Source organism: Pararge aegeria, chromosome 15 (genome assembly GCF_905163445.1).
Source record: "Pararge aegeria chromosome 15, ilParAegt1.1, whole genome shotgun sequence".
Lineage (NCBI taxonomy): Eukaryota > Metazoa > Arthropoda > Insecta > Lepidoptera > Nymphalidae > Pararge > Pararge aegeria.
The window spans coordinates 428,291-452,174 of record NC_053194.1 but is presented as its reverse complement, the minus strand read 5'-3'; the positions used below and the strand labels follow the sequence as shown (position 1 = coordinate 452,174).

The following is a 23,884-nucleotide window of genomic DNA, read 5'->3' as shown; positions in this document are numbered from 1 at the left end:
TTTTTAAAAGAGCTTTTCAGTGGAAGCTTGTAAGAAGTGTTGTATTTAAAAAGTTTTAATCAAGTTTAAAAGATGAATATATAATATTCTAATTTATCTTATTTTTACTAATAGTACCGAACAGCTTTGGTTTTCAAATTTGCCTCCGAGGATTTGCTTCCCAAACGCAAACGAAATTAGTTACTCCGTTTCTAAATGAAATAATTATAAACTAAGCAACAAACTTCCTTATACAACAGCTGAATAGAGACTCGCAAAAAAATACAGATCTACTGACAAAAGACTTGTTCACGCATTGTGTAAAACCTGCACGTTGTGCTAAGTTTCCTCAGAATCGGTTAAAAGCGCGGATGCACGAACATTTCTTGAAATAACTGAATTTAAGGAAAAGTGTCGTACACTTGTTTGTGCATTTGAATAAATGCACAAATTGCAACTTCTGAGTTTCTTGCCGGCTCTTCTAGGTAGAATCTGCTTTACGAAACGGTGGTAGAGTCAAAGTGTAGCAAACATACATACTTGACGTTTCAAAAGTACTTATAAAGTAGGCCTTCTTGAAATAAATGAATTTTGAATTTTACAGGCACATGGGGGCTTAACACCTACGCTACAGGTTCATGAACACATTGCGGTACTTTGTAGGGTGTTTTCCTCGAAGTACGAAGTATTGCTAAGTATATAGGTGATGGTTTTCCTTTCACCATCAGGTGTATGCATGTTCAAAAAGGAAAATGTTTCTTTGTTTTAAAGTGATTCTCATTTTAATTTGTTGATGATTTGGTTAAGATCTTTGTATCTTTTGTATGTAACTTCGCGATAGAAATGAAATGCTGCAGCTTTAATGCTCTCATGCAATAATATATGTATAATTAAATTTCTACCGCAGGGTTTTAAAATATTCATTCTCGCTTTCGGGCCTCGTTTAAGAGTGGACGCTGTATTAATTTCTTGCAATATAGTCACACTGATTAGAAGGAAATCTCGAACTTAATGTAATCGTAATAAGTTCTTTAATTGAGTGCAGTGTTTCAATTGTGCATCGAAAAATTCCATTAGAAAAACATTTATCTCTACTGCCATCCTTTTCTGGCATCGCATGTGCCGGTCGTAACTGAAGGACGCCCTCACTTCACCCCCGCTGAATTCTACGACAACGAATACCTATCATCTGATATGGATTTGCAACGCACACCGCCTACATGTATACCAAAGTGTACATCTTCGCCGGACTTGTCTTCGATAGATGATAGCTGTTTCGTGGGTATGCGTAACAAAGAGCTGATGCGCAAACGCAAACGAGACTGTGACGAAGGGTATCACTTCACGACGATGGAAGAAAAGTTCAATGAACACGTTGCAGCATGGTGCTGCAAAGCTGACGAATCTATCAGTAATACGGTTTCAACCGCAATCAAAACGGCGCTGTCAAATGAATTATTAAAAGTTACTGCAAGCCTTGCTGATATTAACTCAACAGTCCTCGGCCTACGCTCGGATAACTCGTCTATCAAAGACTCCTTAAATGACGTGAAAGAGCGGCTACATGAAATGGATAAATCTATGTGTGCTGCAAATGATCGCCAGGACTTATTCGATACCCGGCTATGTTCGCTAGAAAAACGCAATGCGCTTACAGAAACCCTACCGGAACAGCTGCTTAAACTAGAGAACAAGATGGCGGCCATGGAGCAGCAATCCAGGGAATGTAATATTGAAGTTGCTAATCTACCTGAGCGGCGCAATGAAAACCTAGTCGGTATGATAATAAATTTGGGAGCAGCAGTAAACTGCCCGATTACACCCGCCAACATTATTGCAGTCCACAGAGTACCACATGCAACCACCCAGTCCCGACCCAAGAACGTGATTGTCAAGCTTTCCAGCAGAATTTTACGTGATAATATCATAGCAGCCTGCCGTGCTAAAAGATACCTGAACACTGAGCATCTCCTGATTACCGGTACCAGACAAGCTATATATGTCAATGAGCACCTTACCTTGATGAACAAATTACTTTTTCGTGAGTGCCGGGAACACGCAAAGAAGCATGATTACGCATATACTTGGGTTAAGCACGGCACTATACTGGCTCGCAAGACTGACACGTCACCCGTCTTGGCTATACGGACAAAAGAAGACATCGTCTCGAAGCTTAAATAATTGCGTTACAAAAACTGTGGTGTTATTAAATTGCTTGTCACTCATTTATAATATGGTATTAGTATTAAGCAGTGAACAAAAACATTTTTTTTTTTTATTGCTAGTTTTAGGTAACGAAAATTCTCATGCAGTTTGTGTCGGATACAGTGGCTCACATGTAAGTAAACATTATACACACTTAGAATATATCTTTAGTGAACTAAATAATTCCATTATAAATAATATTTTCATTTTTACTATTAAACTTTATTACATGTTTCTAATAACAATAATACTGTCGATCCTGTCCTATGGAAAGTTAATAATAGCGGTAATACTTATTACACTTATTTTCTTTTCTAATGGATAAAGTCCTTTCAATATATTACCAGAATTGTCGTGGAATACGGACTAAACTCCACACGCTATATATGAGCATTCTTATGTACGATTATGACATAATACTATTGACAGAAACTTGGTTGACTAGTGATATCTTTGACAATGAATTTGTTGATTCGCGATACCACGTATACCGTTGTGATAGGAACCGAGCTGCAACTGAACGGAGAGACGGCGGGGGTGTTCTGATTGCCGTGCATCGCTCGCTGGCTGCTACGCCACTCATGCTATCGATAACACAAACCAACTTAGCGCCTCCCCACCCTATCGTTGACTATGTACTTCTTGAGATAATCACCACCGCCGGTAGGCATATCATAGGCGTAACATATATCCCTCCTAACCAAAAATATAATATATACTTAACTTATTTTAATTATCTTCAAGAAATATTACAGAATATTGATTACTGTAACATTCACCTTGCCGGCGACTACAACATGCCTGCGATAACATGGAGCCGCAATGGTGCGTCCATGGAACCACATTTAAATAACATTAATTGTTTAACTGGCCAACATTTATGCCAATTTATGGCTGCTATGAATCTGGCACAATTTAATAGCCTAGTAAATAATAGCGGCAAAATTTTAGATCTTTTTATTTCTACTGAAAAAGATTGCGTTATTTCAAACGCACCAACTACTCTAGTTCCGCCTGATGGACATCACCCACCATTCTATGTGCTATTACCTTTTATCAAAAAATCATCTATTCCAATAAACACTCAAAAGTATTATTGTTTTAAAAATGCTGACTATACAATAATTAACAAAGAAATATCTTGCACTGATTGGGTAAAGTTTTTTCAAAACAAGTCGGCTGAATGTGCAGTTGACACTTTTTATGAGATAATTTATGGACTTATATGCAAATATATCCCATCTAAAACGATTAAAACAAGGGATTATCCTGCTTGGTTCAACTCCTCTTTAATTCATATTTTCAAAGATAAAAAAAAAGCCTGGATTAATTGGAAAAAATTTAATAATATATCGGATTATAGAGTATTTTGTCTACTACGACTACGCTTTAAGAAAGAATCTAAAAAACGTTTTAAAGCATATATGAACTTAATTGAGGATAGTATTAAAATTAATGCGCAACATTTTTGGACTTACTTCAAAGATAGAAAAAAAAGCTTTAGTATCCCAAGTAAAGTATTTTACAAAAATATTACAGCTGATAAACCGTCCGAGGTATGTAATCTATTTTCTGATTTTTTTAGCTCCGTGTTTGTACCATCGGATCTAAATGATGATTTTACTATGGAGAAAATTGAGCACACAGGTGAAGTCGAAGAAGCATGTGACATTATTAGTCAAATCAATATTACTGTTGAAAATGTCCGTAAAGCTTTAAATACACTAGATGTTACAAAAGGTCCGGGCTTGGATAACATCCCTTCAATTTTTTTCAAGTCTACAGCCGTAACTATCTACAAGCCGCTTCATAGCTTGTACAACATGTGTCTGAAGCAAGGCATTTTCCCAAAAAAATGGAAAATAGCACGTATAGTGCCCGTACATAAGGGGGGATCAAAAAGGAATGTAGAAAACTACCGACCGATTTCTATATTACCTGTGCTGTCTAAACTTTTTGAACGAATTGTACATGATTCAATTTATCCTATACTACACAATATCATTATTCCACAACAACATGGATTTGTACAAAAACGTTCCACAGTTACTAACCTTCTTGTGTTTACAACACAATTATTTGAAAATTTAGATAATAATAAACAGACAGATACCATTTATACAGACTTCCAAAAAGCCTTCGATAGGGTGGATCATAAACGCTTATTGGAAAAGTTGGCCTATAACGGTATACGTGGTGATCTGTGGCGATGGTTCAGATCGTACGTAAGAAATCGCAGTCAGAAAGTTTTTGTTAATGGTCATGTCTCGAAGACGGCTGTGATAACTTCTGGTGTTCCACAAGGGTCTATTCTTGGGCCTCTTTTATTCATTATATTTATAAATGATATACATAAATGTTTCAAAAACAGTAAAATACTCCTTTACGCAGATGACCTTAAAATATTTAAAACTATTGAAATGACAGAGGATCATAGCCTTCTTCAAGCCGATCTTAATAGATTCACAGCATATTGTACAGACAATAAATTAAATTTAAGCCTGAACAAATGTAAACATATAACTTTTACTAAAAAAAATATTAGTAGCAATTTTACGTATTTACTTTGTGGAGTTAGTCTGGAAAAAGTTGATTTAATTAAAGACCTAGGAATAACCTTGGACAGTAAACTACACCTAGATTCACATGTCATAAATATTATAAATAAAGCTTATAAAATGTACGGTTTTATAATGAGAGCTAGTAATAATTTTAAACGAGCCACAACGTATATACACCTGTATAAGACATTAGTACGTTCACAAATAGAATACGCCGTTTGTATCTGGAACCCTTATTATGATAAATATAATAAGAGCCTTGAGACTGTACAAAAAAAATTTTTACGCAGATTGCATTACAAACGTACTAAGAGTTACCTCTCGTATGACCAACTGCTTAAAAAGTATAACCTACTTGACCTTAAGTCTAGACGAAAACAACTGGAAGCGATGCTCTTATATGACTTGTGTCATAATAAATATGACCGTCTTACCTTAACCCGAAAACTTTGTTATAGAATACCATTTAGAACTCCAATACGAAAGAATCGAATGCATCAGCTTTTTGCTACTACTATGTGTCGCACCAATGCAGGCAAGCGTTCTCCATTATTTAGAATGACACAATCATATAACGAGAACTTTAATAATATAGACATTTTTTCTACGCGAATAGGCGCCTTTAAGAAGGCGGTCATAGATTGTTTAAAATAGTCTTAAAATTAAATTTATATACTAGTATTCCGGGTGATAATCAATTATTGTTACAGGCAAAGTTTTGCGATCACAAGATATTCATAAATAATATTACAGATCTCCTTCTTATATTTTTTTTGTTTGTATTTTTGTAGAAAATGTTGCAACAATAATGTTTTATTAGCTTTTGAATAAGCCCCATTAACAAATATTTCTTGTAATATGTGGTTTACGCAGTTGACGCCGCAGTGAGTAATTATTTGTACTATGGATACCATTGTGTAATGTGATACTGTGATGTTGTTTGTGAACCCAAATAAATAAATAAATAAATAAATAAATTCATATCCTACGTATTCAAAGTAGTTTCTAATTGCGCTGGCTTATTTAAATATAAAGTGTTAGTACGTTTTATAATGAGGAGGGGCTCTAACGACTCCGCCCGGGGCACGACACTGTATGGGTGTCTTTACTCCTTTGTCTACTCTCGTACAATATTAGCTTCGTATCTTAAAGTCATGCTATAAAAATAGTTTAGTAAGGCGTGTGATATAAGTAGGTAATTTTATTTCGGTACTTATGTAAAATAATTAATAATAATTAAATGTATTTCCCAGCAAAAACTTTCTATTTATACCCATATCAAGAGGTGCATAAAATAAGTGTTCGGGCCTAGTTTTTCGATTCATAAGTTAGCAGCCATGGATTTGACACATTTGTGACAGGGTGACCTAATCTGCGATAATACTATTGAAATAAAATTACTATTCGTTTAATTAAAAAATCTATGAATGAACTCACAGTCACTCCTATTAACTTCTGTACAATCAATTAAATACCTCTTTTAATACTCTCCCTACTGATGCTTTATTTCACAAATAACAAATGAGTGGATTTCCCAATAGCAATATTAGCGGTTTTACCTTTTTCTTATATTTAATCAATACGTTTAACATACATGTAACTATATAGTATGTATGTTTAGGGTTGCAGTGGTTTTTTAAAGTTAATATTTTTGAAAAAGACAACCAATTTCTGATTTTTTAAGGTAATATTATGTGACATAACCTTTGCTTCATCAACATATGATAGTATCTACTTCTTATTCCATCTCATGTACTTAAACTGACAGATGGTTTATATATTAATAGTACGCTAATAGTCCTGCTCTCTTGACGCAGGTTCTTTTATCTTCTTCTTCTTCTTTTATAGGTTGCCTGTAAGAAATTGCTTGCACAAATAAGACCGCCTTTGCATGCTTAAAATTTTCTGCTATGTTGTGTATCCGTAATGTGAGTTTTTTTTAATATAAAGTATATTTGAACGTGCCGAAATATTTTTATAAAGAAAGATATTTCCTCCAAGTGTAGGTAAAAGTACACCTTGTATTCAAGAGACTACGGTTGTCTTAGCATTATTGAACTGATGATTTAGAGTTTAGGGCAAAAACATCGTGACCACGTGACAATTATATAGTTTTAAATCGCGTGGGCTGTAGCTGACGGCGAACATCCGAGCTAGTTAGAGCATTAAATGGAGTTATTATTAAATAACTTTCAGTTACTCACGATCGGTTTGTTGCTCAACGGAAGCAGACAAAGCCAATTAAAAGTTTGCAAGGTTTAATATTAGTTGTAATGTAAACTGACGTGATGGAAATGTTACTAAGCTGATTTAGGTACCACATGTGAGAGGTATATGTTTTAATTTTATATTTTTTTGGCCGGAATGACATCAATCAGAGAGAAGAAAGATAGTCTGGCTTAAGAAGAAAACATAAGTCTAAAAGAAATGACGCAAGAAAAGTCAGAAATTACTTTCAAATATTTAAAGTTAACACTTTACACATTGATGAAACTTACAAAAAGTGAAACGAGCAGTATAGCAATAATATTGGCGCTTGGACACACGTACAGAGTAAAGTTTGTGCCTTAAGCTACGTCTTGGTGTTTGCTATCAAAGTAAAACAGTTTTTCTGTGCGTGACCTTTGGTTGTGAGCTTCAGTGGGGTGCCAGTAAATACACTAGCGGTTACACTAAGTTTGGCTGTCTATGCAGTCAGAACAATTCGACAGGTCGTTGATGTTGAAACAGCTAGGCTTGCTTACTTTGCGTACTTTCATAGTGCAATGTCTAAGAGGATTTCATCATGGGACAAAGATGCTGATATTGAAACTATATTCATATCGCAGGAAACAGTTTTCCGGTCAATATAAAAACATATATCACGCGAATCTTTCCATAAATTCCTTCATGACAAGGCTACTTGGAAGCAGGCCGCTCCGCCCTCATTTCCCACAAAATGCAAACATTTTAATGAATGAAAACTGTAAAATGAAGTTGAAACGGAGCAATCTGCTGAGTTTCTTGTCGGCTCTTCTCGGTAAAATCTGCCTTTCGAACCGTTGGTAGAGTCACTACAAATGGACTGATTTGACGTTTCAAACGTGCTTACATAATATACCTACTTGAAATAATTGACTTTTTTAAATTTGAATTTCGAAAGATAATAATTGTTTTAAAAAAATGGCGGCGTAAATGTTCACTGTAATCTATTTTATTTATTTCGTGTTGTATATCTTTTTGAGGGTTCTTTTATCTTTATATTATGCATTTATAGTAGAGTATTTGCGTTTGTATATATGTATGGAATATATATTATATTTTTATATTACATCATTATTGGTTGTTTAATATGTACTATGTCATATGTTTATTTAGTTAAATAATATTTTTTTACTTATTTATACGTTGTACCACCTACCAATTTTCTATAGCATTTTCTATGTATGCCTTTGGTGGCCTGAATGAGATCGCTATATAGCGATAAGGCCGCCAAATTGTACCTTCTACATGATTGTGCTATTTTTTATGTACCTCTGTGAATTTTCTCCGTGGTGTACAATAAAAGTGTATTCAATTAATCAACATATAAATAAAAAACCGAAATAATGCTTCACAGGCTTTAGCTTTAGGTGCCTTATGTACTATCTCTGAGACTTCTGTGAAACCGAAAACCTTTTAGTTTTTGAATAAACGACTGCTATAGTTTTTACTGAAGGAAATCCTATACAGCCCTCATCATCATCACATTTAAAATCATGTGACTCCTGTCACTTTATTAGGTACGCGTCGCGTAGCGTAGGTACTATGCGCGTGTCGGTCTTTTATCTTGAATAGGCTTGCCGTAAGTAAATCCTTCGAATATTTTGAATTCGTTTGTATGGAAAAATAAATATGCTTCTTTTGATATATTTTTATCCAAAAAATATATTATTATTTTTATTCCAAAAAAATTGTTTAAAACTCAGTCAACTTTTCTAAAGTCCGTTTTCAAAGTTTTATAATATAAGTAATTTATAGATTCATTACTTAGCAACTTTGTTATTGTAAAAAATATCCATACAGTTTTTAACAAATATATTAAATAACTACTTTGCTAAGCAACTTATTAACAGATTACATATAGAGTTAATAAAGAAAACGGACATCATTCAATAAGGCCTGCCTATGACGTATTTTTTAACTCTTTGCGGAAGCAACTACACCACTTGACTACACAACTAGATACATAGTTTGGTTGTCTTAGAAATATGGCTATATTTTTAACTGTTTCATTTAAATATTTTAGCATTTAACTACAGAATAACGACGTAAACACGGTAAAGCGAGTTTTAAACTAAAAGTAAATCGTGTTAAACGGGAATACAAACGTTAATGAAAGAGTCACTCAAACCTTTGACATTGGTGGTTGTTTTGTGCGCGTGGGGTAGGAGTGGACGGGAGGGTGCTACACTTTCATCTAAATGAATTCTATAGTTAGCACGTCCTTTGACTTTCATTAAAATGCGCAGTATAGTACTCGCAAAATTAGTAGTTCAATCCGAAATTGCAACCTGATTTTCTTTGATTTGAAAGAGTTCGGAAATCTTTCGACGACTACCCTGCACGCAGCGGTAAGCGCTTTGGTTTTAAGTTGGAGGTCCCGAATTCGGTTTCCGGCAGGGACAATTTGAGGATGTCCGTGGCCAATTACCACAGACGAAGACGCGCCGCTAAGCGGTTTAGCGTCACGATACGATGTTGCGCAGAGAGGTTTCAAATAACTGACATTCTTCCTAACAGGTTAGCTCTCTATCACCTTAGACTGCATTACCACTTACCGGGTGAGGCTGTAGCCAAAGAAGCTAACTTGTAGTAATTTAATAGTAGTAAGTAAATTTTTAAAAAGTTTTTAGAAATAAGCAATACATCCATAGTTATGTCTTTCGGTGCAAAGTGCAAACTGATCGGCGGAGGAGGGTTATGCCCAGTTGTGGGACATCTGTAGGCTGAGCAAGCTTATGATAATTTATGAAACAACGTAAAAAAAAGAAGCAGCCCCTCACACTGGAATTGACGGGTGTTTGACCGCGCTAGGGGTTGAGTGGAGTTCTAGGGCGCTACCCGTGTCTCTGAAGGGCCTCTATACTTGGCACTTTCTTTTAATCAATATTGTTTGAACATTATAAAAATATTCATGAGAATGCGCGGGCTTTTCGACATCTTACCAATGCGCATTTCATAGACCTTGAAATTTATACATTTCTGAGTGTTATCTAAAAAATAACACAATTATAGGATCAGTCGCTGTTCCCTGTGATTAAGATCTATAAAGCTTACTTTGACTTTACTCAGTCAAAGGTCTGCTGAGGTAAGGTTAAACACGCTATGTGTTTAACCTTACCTCAGCAGACTTTTAACGCTATGCTTACTGTTTCAGCCATAAACCACTAACCCGTCAGTGCCGAATGTTTGGTCGCTGGCTACATCTGGTAGCGACCTCTCTCTCCGACCTTTCAACTAACTGTACGCCAAAAGTCAACTTGATTGGTTGCTAAATTAAGGCGTGAAGGTAGCTGTTGCCCACGTTCTTCATTCGCGATTTGTTTTCCTATGTTACTCTAGGTTCTTTCGACTGACTCCATGCCATAAATCAATTCTATGTGTTGCTTACTTAGGGCGTAAAGTAAGCAACAATTTCAAACACACTTTCCGATTTTTTAATATTAGTATGGATTTGTAAGGATGTCGTGAGTAATTGTATCAGCCACTTATAAATCAGAACTACAAACTTGTATAGAACTGTTGAGTGTAATTTTCAATTTAATTGTTCCCGAGGTAGATGACAGCAAGAGCAATCCAACATTCAATACCACACGTAGCACATGTGACAATAAGAGCAATACAACGACACTCAGGTCGAGCGGGCGTCAGTTTCCGCCAATCAGCTGACGCCCGCCCGTGCAAGCTACAAAATGTTCAAACGAAAAGTTCAACGAAGTAGATTCAGCGATACAATCCGATACCGACTAAATGTCAAAGGTCAATTTAAGTTGGATTTACGTAACGTGGACTAGTGATAACGACTAATAAGACTAAAAAGGGAGGTATCTTTGCATCGTTCGTGTCCAATATACAAGACTGAAGTGTATCCGAATATACACCATTAAATATACCAAAATACCCACCGTCACAATGTCATGAACATTGACTGTGAAACAAGTTTTAAGTATTTCATCCAAACTATTTATTAATTAAATAAGAATTATGAGAAAATTTGTTAAAATGATTGATAAATTTAATAAAATATCTTGTATAAATCAAATTATAGTTATCCAAAGTTGAGCAAAACCAATGTACTATAAGTAGTATGCACACTATTGATAAAATAGCTTTAACCTTATTTGTATATATACTTGAAGTCATACTTCAGCTATTGTAATTGCTTTAGTTTATAATGAGCCGGGTTTGTAGCTCGCCCTTTAAGCCCTATAACATGTAACCACACATAATAGTCATAGTCATTCCCTCCATCGTACTTTTTATTTCTCAGACAACAATGATTTATTAAATAAAATAAAAAGCATAAAAAAGGAAACTACTTTAGAATTTATTTACTAAAAAGTCTCTGCACGAGTTTCCACAGCAGAAGCCTGTTCATTCTGTCTGCTATCGTGTGCAGATTGCGTGCTGAATCCCCGTACTCTCGTCAGTAGTGCGCCTGTTGTTTCTGTTCACCAGAGGGTATTAAAAACATCTGTTCGCACCTTGTCAAATTGCTATTAATCAATCAATATAATAAACAAAAAAATTGCTATGACCGGGTATTTTAGAGTATATTAGCAAAGAGTAGAACCGAAGAAGAACCAGGGTAGCGGATTGAGAGCTGTGTATTATAGAAAGGAAGATGAGCAATGCTAGTTGAGTTTCCCGCCAATCAATCGGCAGCCATATTGCCACTCGCTAAAATTTCCCCAACTCTCACCGACAGTTCGCTATGAATATTTTATTGGCCCTTCGTGTTCTCATCGAGATTGTTACTCCAATTTGCATACAGTTATTGTGATTTCTGTTTCGATTTTTTATTTTTAAAATTTCTTTTGTTATCAGTAGTTTGTTTTTTTTTTTGACAAATATGAGAATGCATAGTATATATTAACGCACTACAAGGCACAAGTCTCCCCTAAGAGTGAGAATGATTCGGACCACTCCCTGGCCAAGTACGGTTTGTTAGATTTCACATGCCTTTGAGAACATTATGGGGATCTCTCAGGCATGCAGGTGTCCTCACGCTGTTTTCCCACATCGTTGATGTTAATTTGCTTAAAATGTTCTTGACTCAGAAAGTGAGGGTGCGTAGTTGTGTATCGGAACTCTGTACCCGCGAGAGGGAAACAGAATTCTTAAAATCCAGCCTTTAACATAGCATAGTTTTAACTTCGAAAACATACGTAGAGTCGAACTAAGCTGAATCCCGAATTTTTTCTTCAATTAAATCCGCTAGAACCACGTCAGCGTAGGATAAAATAAATAACAACTGGTTTAACCGAATATAAGGTAAAGATAGGTCTAACTTTCAAAACCCATAAAGATTCGCATGCCGCTGTATTTCGAATGTTCGACGATGTAATCTTAAACCCCGTCGCGATATTATTTAAAGTGAGCTAACAACTACTCGTAGAATTGAAAATTGCAATATTGGTAAAATCCGTCCGTCAGTACTGCCCTCTTAAGAAAAAAGACCCAACGATTTCAATACCAATACATTATTCAGTACGGTAATAGTACCAATAAATTTTCCACTAAATTGCTGTAAGCTCAACTTTATCTGATAAGATATCACCAGGATCATACCGGAGCAGAAAACCGGTAAATATTGACCGGCATGAATATTCTTTAATAAACTCCACGGTGTTGGCTATCTCGGGATAAAATTTGTATTCTTGAGATATCTTTTCATTTAAGATTTTACTGAACATCGCAGATGCTTTGATCAAACATAATTTAAGCGAAATTATGTAAAGACTTCAAGCCACGATCACCGATTTTTTATTAAAATGCTTTTTTTTCCGCAAGAGTTTGCAATAAATGGATTTGACAATACTGTTTTCCCGCGTTTAACTTATCTACTTCAAGGTTGTTGAATTCAAATGCTAATTACGCAATGACAACATAAATTTTGCAAAACCATTCAGCTGAAAAACTTGAAAATTGGAATGCATTGAAATTCATACTTTTTCGATTTTCGTATCACTTTGGATTTGGCATACCAAAATATTTGTTTAAATATTTGGAATGCCAAATAAACACAAAATACGCGCGGACGATGTCGCGGACAACAGCTAGTTTTCTTGAAGATGTGATGGTAGTCAATCAAATATTGTCAATAGATATTCCTAACATAGTCACGTAGTTACGGGCAATGTTAAGCTTATTTAAAAAGCAACAATATCGAGCAATACATTTCAAGCAAATATTCAAAGACATTGCTTGCAAATATTAACTTCTTCTAGTGCTTTTCTTATTGAGCATTTCGTAGAACGTACGTGAAATGAAACTAAACTTTGCTGTGAAAATAAAAAATACACCTAAAAGGTATCAGTTAAGCTCTTTCGTTTTCAATTCTCCCCATACCTTCTTTTGCAAGTCTATATGTTCAGTCATGATGTCTAGAATATATATCACATTGGTACATACAAAGTGGCTCAAATGTCGTATAGTTTTACTGTAAGTTTGAAACTTTAATCGACAGTTTAGATATTCAGGACGCATTAAGCTTTATGAGCCACCCTACCGATACCTGATTTATATTACACATCGCTGCCTGAGGATCGGCTCCTTACTCTTTACCTTTACCACTGGGGCACTTATAGGTTAATACATATAAAGTAAAGGCATTATGGGAACAGAATGATTTTAACCATATTTTATATAAAAAAATTAAGTTTCTTAGGTTTTAGAATTCGAACACCTGATGATTCGGGTAATATTTAATCAGCTTACCAGAAAGTACTTCTAATCCAAGATTAATTGTAGTCCAGAATGGAGACCAAGGTCAAGTGCCAATAAGACTACACACTAAATATGACCCTAACTAGTGCTATAGAAATGGTATTCTGTGGACTGTGGGCTTCTAACTGAATAACTGTGTTTTCACTTTACTAATTAGGGGCCCTAAATTCGTTAGATTTATAGTGTAGTCTAATTCGACACTTGATCACCTATTTTATTGGATCTATATTGGATTATAGCACGCTTTACTGTGCGGAAATCCATGAAATATTATCAAAATTAAGCTTAATTTGCTATACTCCGCGAAAAGCAGGAGAATCTGTATGGTGTAATTTATAATTTCTTTTATCCTTATACTCCACACAATCAGATCTTCGGCAATGTATCCTCTACGCACGTTTCGCTGCGAAACCGGAACATCTACAATGAATAATTGTTGTGAATCTCCTATTTTACTTAAGAGTTGTTTCGCTATGCTCTCAGAGCCGATTGAATTACAGGTGTATTCAAACATGTTGCTCATTTATACAATTCTACAAAACAAGAAGTAGAGACCTACACGTTAAAATGTTAAACATTTGTTTTAAGGAGCTTTGTCAGATGCGTTGGTGAGAGATTGCGGGTTATTTGTCTAAATAAAAGATACATCCCAAGATATTCGGGCTGCTTGGAAATCGTGGGTAATGCCTTCGTTGGATCAACGCTTGTGTACTTAATCACTTAGCATATTCGCCCTTTAAATTATTCAAGCTTATGTGAACTAGTACCTGCGAGGGAACCTTGAAAATTAAATATGTAAACTAATAACGAAAAAAAAAATGTTCAAACTAAATTATTGTATTGTAAACTTTGAAGACATGTAGACATAAGACATATATAGTCAATGAAATATTCAAATTGTGTCTATTAGAAAATTATTACTTCAATAAGTTTTAGTAACTGTAATATAGTAAAACATGGTTAATTAAACATTCTATTAGCATACAATATTGACTTTTAACAGCAGCATTACTAATTACATAATAAACTTCCTTTATACATAATTCTTTTAGAACAACTCTAGCTGGTGAATATAGAAGGAAACGTTAGCTGGATATTTATGCAGCCTGAATCGATTATCGGAACACCTCAATTTTAAAATATGCTGATAATGTCTCTGTAAATTGTGGCGTTCAGTGTTTAATATTTCGAAAAAGACAGATATTTTATTCGAATGTTTATACTCTCGGAACAAATAGTAATTCTACTCACAAGAAGAGCCAGCCAAAATTCAAGAGTGTATTTAAGCGCTTTTAAAAGTATACAAATTCAGCGCACATTGAATAATGCTCCTCAATACAAAAAAAAATAAATTCTAATATGAAAAAGGTAGTTCGATATGTACGCCATATGACCGACGTAGAAAATGCTAGACTGGTATATTTTAGTTACTTTCACAGCATTATGTCATATGGAATTTTACTTTGGGGTAATGCTGCTGATATTAGCACTATTTTCGTGCTGCAGAAGAGGGCTGTTCGTTCTATCTACAAAATGGGTCCGAGAGAGTCATTGAGAGATAAATTTAAAGATTTTAAAATAATGACAGTGTATAGTCAGTACATATTTGAAAATTTAATGTACGTTCATAAAAACATTTCTAAATTTAAGAAAAAATGTGACTGCAATAATTTAAACATTAGAAGTAAGAATAAACTTACAGTGCAATATACTAGGTTACATAAAATTCATAAGTCGTTTAAAGGAAATTGCATACAATTCTACAATAAACTACCAATTGTCATCTTGGAGATGTCTCTTAAAAAGTTCAAAGTTTGTATTAAACGTAAGCTTATAGAAAAGTCCTATTATAGTATAAAGGACTACGTAAACGATAAAAAGCTTGGGTGTAAATTATTGCTCTAACCAGGTTGCTCTTCTAATAATTTAAAATGACATTGTGAGATGGTGCTAACAAAAAAAAAAAAAAACACCCGGCTAAGTTTGTTGTGGGCTTCTTCTTAGACCGGGACGCGTTTGGAACCCTCGTAGCTTTAGTTTTAAGTTTACGAATGTGGTTATCGCCATCATCTCACTACCGTGTAATTCTTATGGACGCATCAAAAGTGCCACCTGTGGGCCTACTTGAATAAAGATATTTTTGACTTTGACTTTGACTTTATTGTGGCCAGAGAATCCAAAGTCGGATATTTGAAGATATCAAAGAAAATAAATAAAGATCAAAATTTAGATAATCTGTGTTGATAGAAAATAAAAAGTTGTAGTAAAATTCAGTCAATTACAATTTAGTAGCAATAGAGCTTACCGTGATACTTCGTAAGACTTCGTCCGGGGAAGTACCACTACCATGCTTGTTTTTGCCACAAAGCAGCTTTGCTGTGATCCATCAATAATAACAGTTAAAAACCTTCACATCTGTCTATGTGTCGGGTATTATTGTTAAAGTCAAAGTCTGTCTGTCTGTCAAAATATCTTTATTCAAGGCCCATAGGTGGCACTTTTGATGCGTACATACGAATTACACGGTAGTGAGATGATGGCGATAACCACATTCGTAAACTTAAAACTAAAGCTACGAGGGTTCCAAACGCGTCCTGGTCTAAGAAGGAGCCCACAACACACTTATCAGGGTGTTTTTTTTTTGTTATCACCATCTCACAATGTCATTTTAAATTATTAGAAGAGCAACCTGATTAGAGCAATAATCTACACCCAAACTTTTTTATCGATTACGTAGTCCTTTATACTATAATAGGACTTTTCTATAAGATTACGTTTAATACAAATTGCGAATTAAGCTTTAAAAGTTCATTGTGTTCAGAACTGCACTTGTAGAGCACAGTTGTTTACCGCAAGCACCGAGCACTCGCCGAAACGTATTTTATTCCAGCACGTGAAATATGCCGCCGGGCATGCACGAGTGAACCCCTCTGCTTTATTGCTTGAAAAATATATTTTTGAATTGTTTAAATATATACATGATGACGGTTGCAATACAAAGTGATGTCTCGAAAAATTTGCTATCGTGTTGTATAAAATAAGTATATGGTTTGTCTTTCGAGAGACTTCAGCCGTGGTTAGTTTCTTTGTTTTTCATTACAGTGGTAATAATTGATCGACCAAGCAGATGGGGTTATGGAAATCTATCGCCTAGAAACAGAGCAACACTCGTAGGGCACGCAAAGAACACGTTCTACATATTTATGACCTGTGATCGTGAACCAGAGACTTCGGTGTTAAGCCTCATGTACCTGTAATTACACCGGCAACTACGCCCCAACGCAGAAAAAAGCATGCCGGCACTTCCCGGACGAGTTCTGTCGCAAAACTAGGTATCACCCTATCGCCAAAGATGGTGCACGTTATATTTTTTGTTCGATTAGTAAAATATTGTAGAGTTTTTGTGATTGGGCCATACAATTCTCAGGTGTATTAAATCAAAAACTTTGTAACAAAGGTCGTTTGCGGTAACGATATGTAAATACACTTGTCCGGACTGCGTACAAAAGCAATAAAACTTTTTGATGTGCCTTAACTTTTTATACAAAAAGTTACTTTATCAAAGAAAGAAAGAAAGAATTACTTTCACTTTGAAAGATACCCTGACCTAACTGAAACGAAGTTCGGAATAACTAAATGAATATTCATAACTCAAGGGCCCGCCTGAGCGAATTCATGCGACTTTTGGTAACCCATAACTTGAAAACCATTAAGGCAATGGCTTTGATGTTTTAATATTTGTATTTGGGTCTTTAGTCTTGATCGCCTTGCAATAGAAACATGATTTATCACTAGCCTTATTTAAGGCCGATTGGCGCCGTGAGCAGCGACCCTGCTTTCTGAGTTCAAGGCTTTGGTTCGATTCCCACGTCTGGAAAATGTTTGTGCGATGAACATGAATATTTTACAGTGGCTGGGTGTTTATCTGTATATTATATGTATTTATGTATATTAAATATAAATGTATTCATGCATAATATTACGTTTGGATAGTAACTAGGTAAACTAGGTAAAAAACCGCTAATCATCCCACCAGACCACCCTAGATAAAATTAAAATTTTAAATTGCGTGCATTAAACTTGGCACCATTGGGAAACCAACCCACACTTGGGAACAAAACTTAAAATGGAGACTCTACTGATATACTTGTTTTAAACATAAACCAGAAACAATTTAAAACTTTTAAGTAGACATTTATCTTGAAAGGTTTATTTTAATTTTGAGTCAACAAAATTGTAGCATTGCTACGGCGTAGCTATGCTACAGTTGTCACTACAACACTATGATTCTCTACAATGCTACGATGTCCTACAATGTCGTGCGATGTAGCTGTGACAAGCGGTGTTGTTTCTAAGCTTTACTTTGTAGTTGATGTGCTAGGGCGTCGCAGTGCTACGGATCTATAAGAATTTTCTACGATAACGTTCAATGAACTCTGATATTGTAACCTTTTACATTACCTTGTATATAGGTAGCAGATTGAATCGATCATTTAGTAAGGACAATTATATATCACAAGCGCTTGAATTAGAAGTTTTACCAAAACATTCTTACGCAATACTTTTTATTGAGTGGTAGTAAAAAAAGGTAGCTTAATCTATTAATAAAATGAATTATCCAAGTAAAACGTGATTTAAAACGTGAAAATAATATAACAAAATCCATCTTATAATCAATCAGTTGATTGAATTGGGCCAATGGTGATCTGTCCCGGAACGACATACGCTATTCGAGCGATTAAATCTGCCAGCATTAACAGGAAAACGTCTTGGCTACACTTTTTTTTTATGAGAGACACACAGAGTTTCAAAACGTCTATTTAATCATGATTATATAGTTTTTCTTTAGATTTTTTTCTCAATTTTCATCAAGTTCAATTTTTTGTTACAGCCTGGTAACAAAAACGTAAGCAAAGGACGGGCATGTTTACGCATTTATAGTAATAAACTGCTTCGTTGGTCTAGTGGTCACCATGTTGCAATACAGATATTGAGATCCTGAAATCGATTCCCGGATTGGGCTAAAAATGGCTCAACGAGCTATTTAAGAAATCTTTAGTAATATTTTGGAGTTTGTGAATTGGCGCTATCCACCCTCGTGCCCCAGACAGCAGGTTAAGCCGTTAACAGCCCACCATCCCTCATAGGAGAAGCGTGGTGGGTACATGATCTGAAACTTTTTCCCTATGAGAGAGGACTGCTGTGCTCAGCTGTGGGACATTAATTTGCTGAGGATGAATAATCCACCGAGCGATCAATCAAGTCAACAGAAGAAGCATGTTGTCGCCAGCGCCAACCTAATAGCGATCTCTCCCGCGATTTAACGACAGGTGGGACTGTTTGAGCGATTTAATCTGTCCCAATAACAGATTATCTTATTTTCGAAGGCTATAAAATGAGAAAACCTGTATAATTTATCTCTGTGATATTTTCGTTACCTCCATAACCGAGCCGAGCTGCTAAATAATGCAGTACGTTGTGTGGGCTTTAAATAGAAGATCTGTAGTCTTAGTAATTTCTTTTACATTTTGCTTGGCACCGACTTAAAAATGTTGTAGAAAATATCATCATCTCACTATCATGTACACATTTTCATGTAATGTACGCGTCAATTAAAATTGCAGTTTTTTTATAATTAACATAAGCTAGGTATATAAGCTTTTTTTTTAAAGAGAATTCGACGGTAACTCAATGCGGATGAAGTTACAAACAAAATCTAGTGCTTAGATAAACAGGTTTATTTCGTCCCGCAGTATAAAATCTAAATTTTGGCACTGGCCCAACTCGCGGGGCACATTGTTCTAGTTCTGTTTAGCTCGCATCACTACCGTAACTAACGGTAACGGCGCAATCCACGCGTATACCTGGATATTACGTCACTAACGGAATTTATCTTTAATATTATAAACCTTTTTTTAGTAGTTGGAAAATCTCTCTGGGGATAGATCGACGTGGCCGAATTCGGCCAGGAAATAACTGTTACCAGCTCTTAACTCGTAAATCACCTTCGAGTAGGACCGTGGTTGAATAACTGAAGTACACGGCGATAGCCAGAAGGATTTAACTAACGATGATAAATAAATCATCATAATCATCATATCAACCCATTACCGGCACGAGTCTCCTCCCACAATGAGAAGGAGTTAAGGTCATAGTCCACCACGCTGGCCCAGTGCGGATTGGTGGACTCTACCTACACACCTTTGAGAACATTATATAGAAGTCTCAGGCATGCAAATTTCCCCACGATGTTTTCCCTTCACCTTTGAAACAAGTGATATTTTAATTACTTAAAATGCACATGACTTAGAGAAGTAAGAGGTTCGAATTCGGCACCCCGGTAGTGAAGTCGAGCTCCTACACCGCTAATATTGTTAAAATCCATTAATTAGATTAGCGATGATAGCCCGATTAATAAATATTTTAATCCATTTATATGGGCACAGCTCAATTGTTTGTTGAAATGCGTTTTAAAAAGTACGCTCTTTTTATTATCTACTATTAGTATTTATATTGAATCATAGTGTTAGGTAGTTGATTTACTGAAGAAGGTCTTAAGACTTAGTATGTGGCAGTATGTTGCCGGTGAAACCGTAGGGCACAGCCAGTATTATAATATAAAGGAACGTTTACCTTCGAGGTATTAGGAGAATTACCTTTTTACCCGGAAAGCTGTAATGTTGTAACGTTATCGTTATCGTGAGAGCGGAAACCTGAGCTTTTATTCCGCACTCCTTTCCTATAACAACGGAGGCATAAACTTTACGCCGGTGTTTAGTATGGGTTTATAGCCCGCTGTATGCTCCGGGCGGCGTCGAAGAGAATGCTTGTTTACTAAAACTTTTACACACAATTATTTATCTTTTTACTTAAATAAAATGTAACGTGAATACATAAATACACTACTATAAATTTGGTTTTACACTTTAATTTGATTATCACTGTTTAACAGAATTTATATTTTATACTTTGCGGAGCTCGGCTTCACTCCACCTCCAGTGAAGTTTTTTAAGTTATGTGAGGAAACCTGCATGCCTGAGAGTTCTACATAATTTGCTCAAAGGTGTGTGGAGTCCACCAATCAGCACTGGGCCAGCGTGGTGGACCCGTGCGTGCCCTGTAGTGGGCCGGTAATGCGTTGATATGATGATGATGAACTAAAATATAATAGCTTTTGGCGTAATTTACGTAATGTTGTATAAAAATAAATCGAACTCCATACGATCGATTAAGCTGAAATTTTACAAACACGTTTGGTTTAAATCAAATATGACGCACGCCCGAAGATGTCGGATCGGTTATTGTTTGTTTATCTCCATGATGTAAAGTGAAAGTTTGGGTATGACAAATATGAAATCCTGGTGTAAAAAAAAACTTTCATTTTAATTTACATACGTTCGTTTAGTTAAAGCGTAATATTCAACGGGTTTCTTACACATCAAATCTTTTAGCCTAGTTTTTTGTATTAAGGCCAATTATCTTAATATTCTTTGCTAAAATTATGAACGTCTGGTGATCGGGCGGTAATAATAAGAGATACAAAACCGATTTGGAAACAAATTAGGCATCTGTGCCTCATAAACCCTGTTTGCTGCCAGGCCTCAGATGTAATGCTGTAATCCTACAAATTGGTGAGTGGCCCCAGGGGCGGCAGGGGGCGGGGTGATGCCATATTTATGGCGAGCCCTTTCGGATCGAACCCTTTTTTGCGTTTTATATTTAATTTGAAACGTGCTTGTAGGTTAACGACCTCGATGGTGTAGTGGTTAACGATAACTTCCGCGAACTACACCCGCGGGAAGAGATGGGGAGGGGATAGTGGTATTCTGATTTGCTGTCATCACACATCTCCACGCCACGATTCCTCCGGTTTAGGCAAATCATTTTTAGGCATTGGGTTTCTTCATCAAAAAGGAGAGCAGTCCGCTTTTTTTTCCGGGCGTTAATAATGTTATCATTTTCTGCATGTTCTCTGACGGTGCTATGTAAAGGTCCTAAGCAAACTCAGTGTATTATATTTGTAACCCGTTAAGTTTTGAATTTGGTTATATTCATACACAGTAATACAAATTGCATTAACCGTGTCTCGGCGGCTGGTATTTATATAGGGTCTCTATACAAACGGGCTCAAATACGCTACATTAACATTTAACGTGCAACAACAGAACTGCTGTATTTACACACATCTTCATCTGTACAATATAGCTGTTTGTTCTTCCACACATTATAAACAAGCAAACTGTGTACACTATTTGTCAGATGAGAAACAAACATACAGCTGGACGCGATACTGTATTGTTTTATTTACATTCGAGCACACGTATTACTCGACCTTTTAAAGCTTCCGAGGGAACTGAGTTCTTGGTACCAATACGTACGAGTTGAGAGTTAAGTGAATAAGACGTAGGATAACAATTTTAACTGCTCGTATAATTATATACATCTGGATATAACTAGTATAGCTCAGGGTCTGACACTCTAAACATCAATAAATTGTATTGAACGATAATCTCGATTATTGTAAATAATGGACATTATGTAGTACTTATTAGTCTACTCGGTACATTGGTGTGGTCTAGAAATCTGAATTTTGTGACGAAATAATGGATAGATCTTAAACTATAAACCTCTGTGCTTCAAAGTAGGATTTACTTTGAAAAATCGTGTAGACGACGACTAGTTCTATAAGGTTGTAACGTTTTGGAATTATTTTTAGTCAGATTTGCTTTCGGTTTAAACGCCAACAGCGGTTTTAACTTAGGTTTGTTTTGTCGTCATGCCCGTATTTAATTAACGTAATTGTGGCATAATCGATTAGAGCTTTCCATTCTGGTCTTTTTTCAGTCATTCTGACTTCCCTGTTAGAGTCTGAATGGCTGAGAATATAATAGGTCTGCGAACGGATTTACTTGTAGGGCAAAGTTGCGCATCTCGAAATTTAATCTCGTCTCATCTTATAAGATGAGAAAATAGTATACATATAATAATTATCTCGTGGCGCTCATGTTAGTTCTTCTGCTACACGATACGATATATGTGTCCAGTTAACTAGGCAGACGTCAGACAGTGTTATCCAAGTGGCTTATCTTTGTAATGGAGAGCTATGTTGATACATAATTCTGATGGTTAAGATAGGTATGCTGGTAGGTAAGGCATAAACATAAAATCAATATAATTTTCAGCGAAATTGCTACATTGCGAAGAATAAATAGAAATATCGGCTATAACTCGGATATCAAAACAAGAAAAGTTCATTTAAATTCCAGAAGCCGCGATCGAAGCGTAGCCTAACGGGTGATACCGTATACGAGTGGTCACCCTTATCAGTCACGAACCGCGGCGCGCTTGCCAAATCGCATTGTATTGTGTTACGCGAAATGCATCTGTTTATATGGATAAGGGAACTGGATTTATTGTTTTGACCTATATCAATACTTATGTAGAATAGCATATGAAGTAACGAAATAATCTGTGTTTTATGGTTCTGCTAGGCTATCTCGACCTCGGCTTAATCTTCTTCTTCAGATTCAACTGAGTGAGAGATTATCAGTCTAATTAATGTTCCGTTTGTGAGCATGAGCGAGAGAAAGAGAGAGAACTTCACAACACGTAGAATAAAATGAAATTATGGTTTCGTAACATTCTATCTAAAGGATTGTCGATGATTACGTACACATTAACACTATTTTATATATCGACACTTTATGTCTAAAATAAGCGATCATTTGTTTATTGAATTAATGTGAGTGAGCAAATACTCGATACGGTGGATAGGTATACCGTAGACGTCTTCAAACCAGATAAATCGATCACCAATATGAATGCTGACATGCATCAACGTTGCCTTTTAAACAATTTAGTGACAAAAAATTTGGTGATTCAAAAGACAATACTTGAAAATGTCTACTCGAATAAATGATATTATATTGAGTTTGTGTTCGGCTGGAACAAAGCAGCGCGGCTGAATTTTAACAAACAATACGTATTCACCAAAACAGCCGTTTGTATCCATCATAACAATGGAATGTAGGTTTCAAATTACTGGGATTTATAAATATGAGTTGCACTGAAATAATTTTGGAAGCGTTGTTTGGTTTGCCAAACGAGGTTTTACAGTCCACTATAACTATGAATACTTTGTACAAGTGCCTAAAATCAAGTTTTAGTAC

The 23,884-nt window shown here is 35.7% G+C and overlaps 2 protein-coding genes across 2 annotated transcripts in view; both read left to right on the top strand.

Moving 5' to 3' along the window:
• The window catches only part of LOC120629698 (syntaxin-binding protein 5), a 288,649-nt gene that overhangs the window by 107,910 nt on the left and 156,855 nt on the right, over positions 1 to 23,884 (top strand). The window lies entirely within an intron of this gene.
• On the top strand, positions 937 to 2,826 carry LOC120629695. Its single transcript, XM_039898675.1, has one exon. It carries the CDS (start codon positions 1,174 to 1,176, stop codon positions 2,158 to 2,160), a length of 987 nt encoding a protein of 328 aa, XP_039754609.1. The 5' UTR covers positions 937 to 1,173; the 3' UTR covers positions 2,161 to 2,826.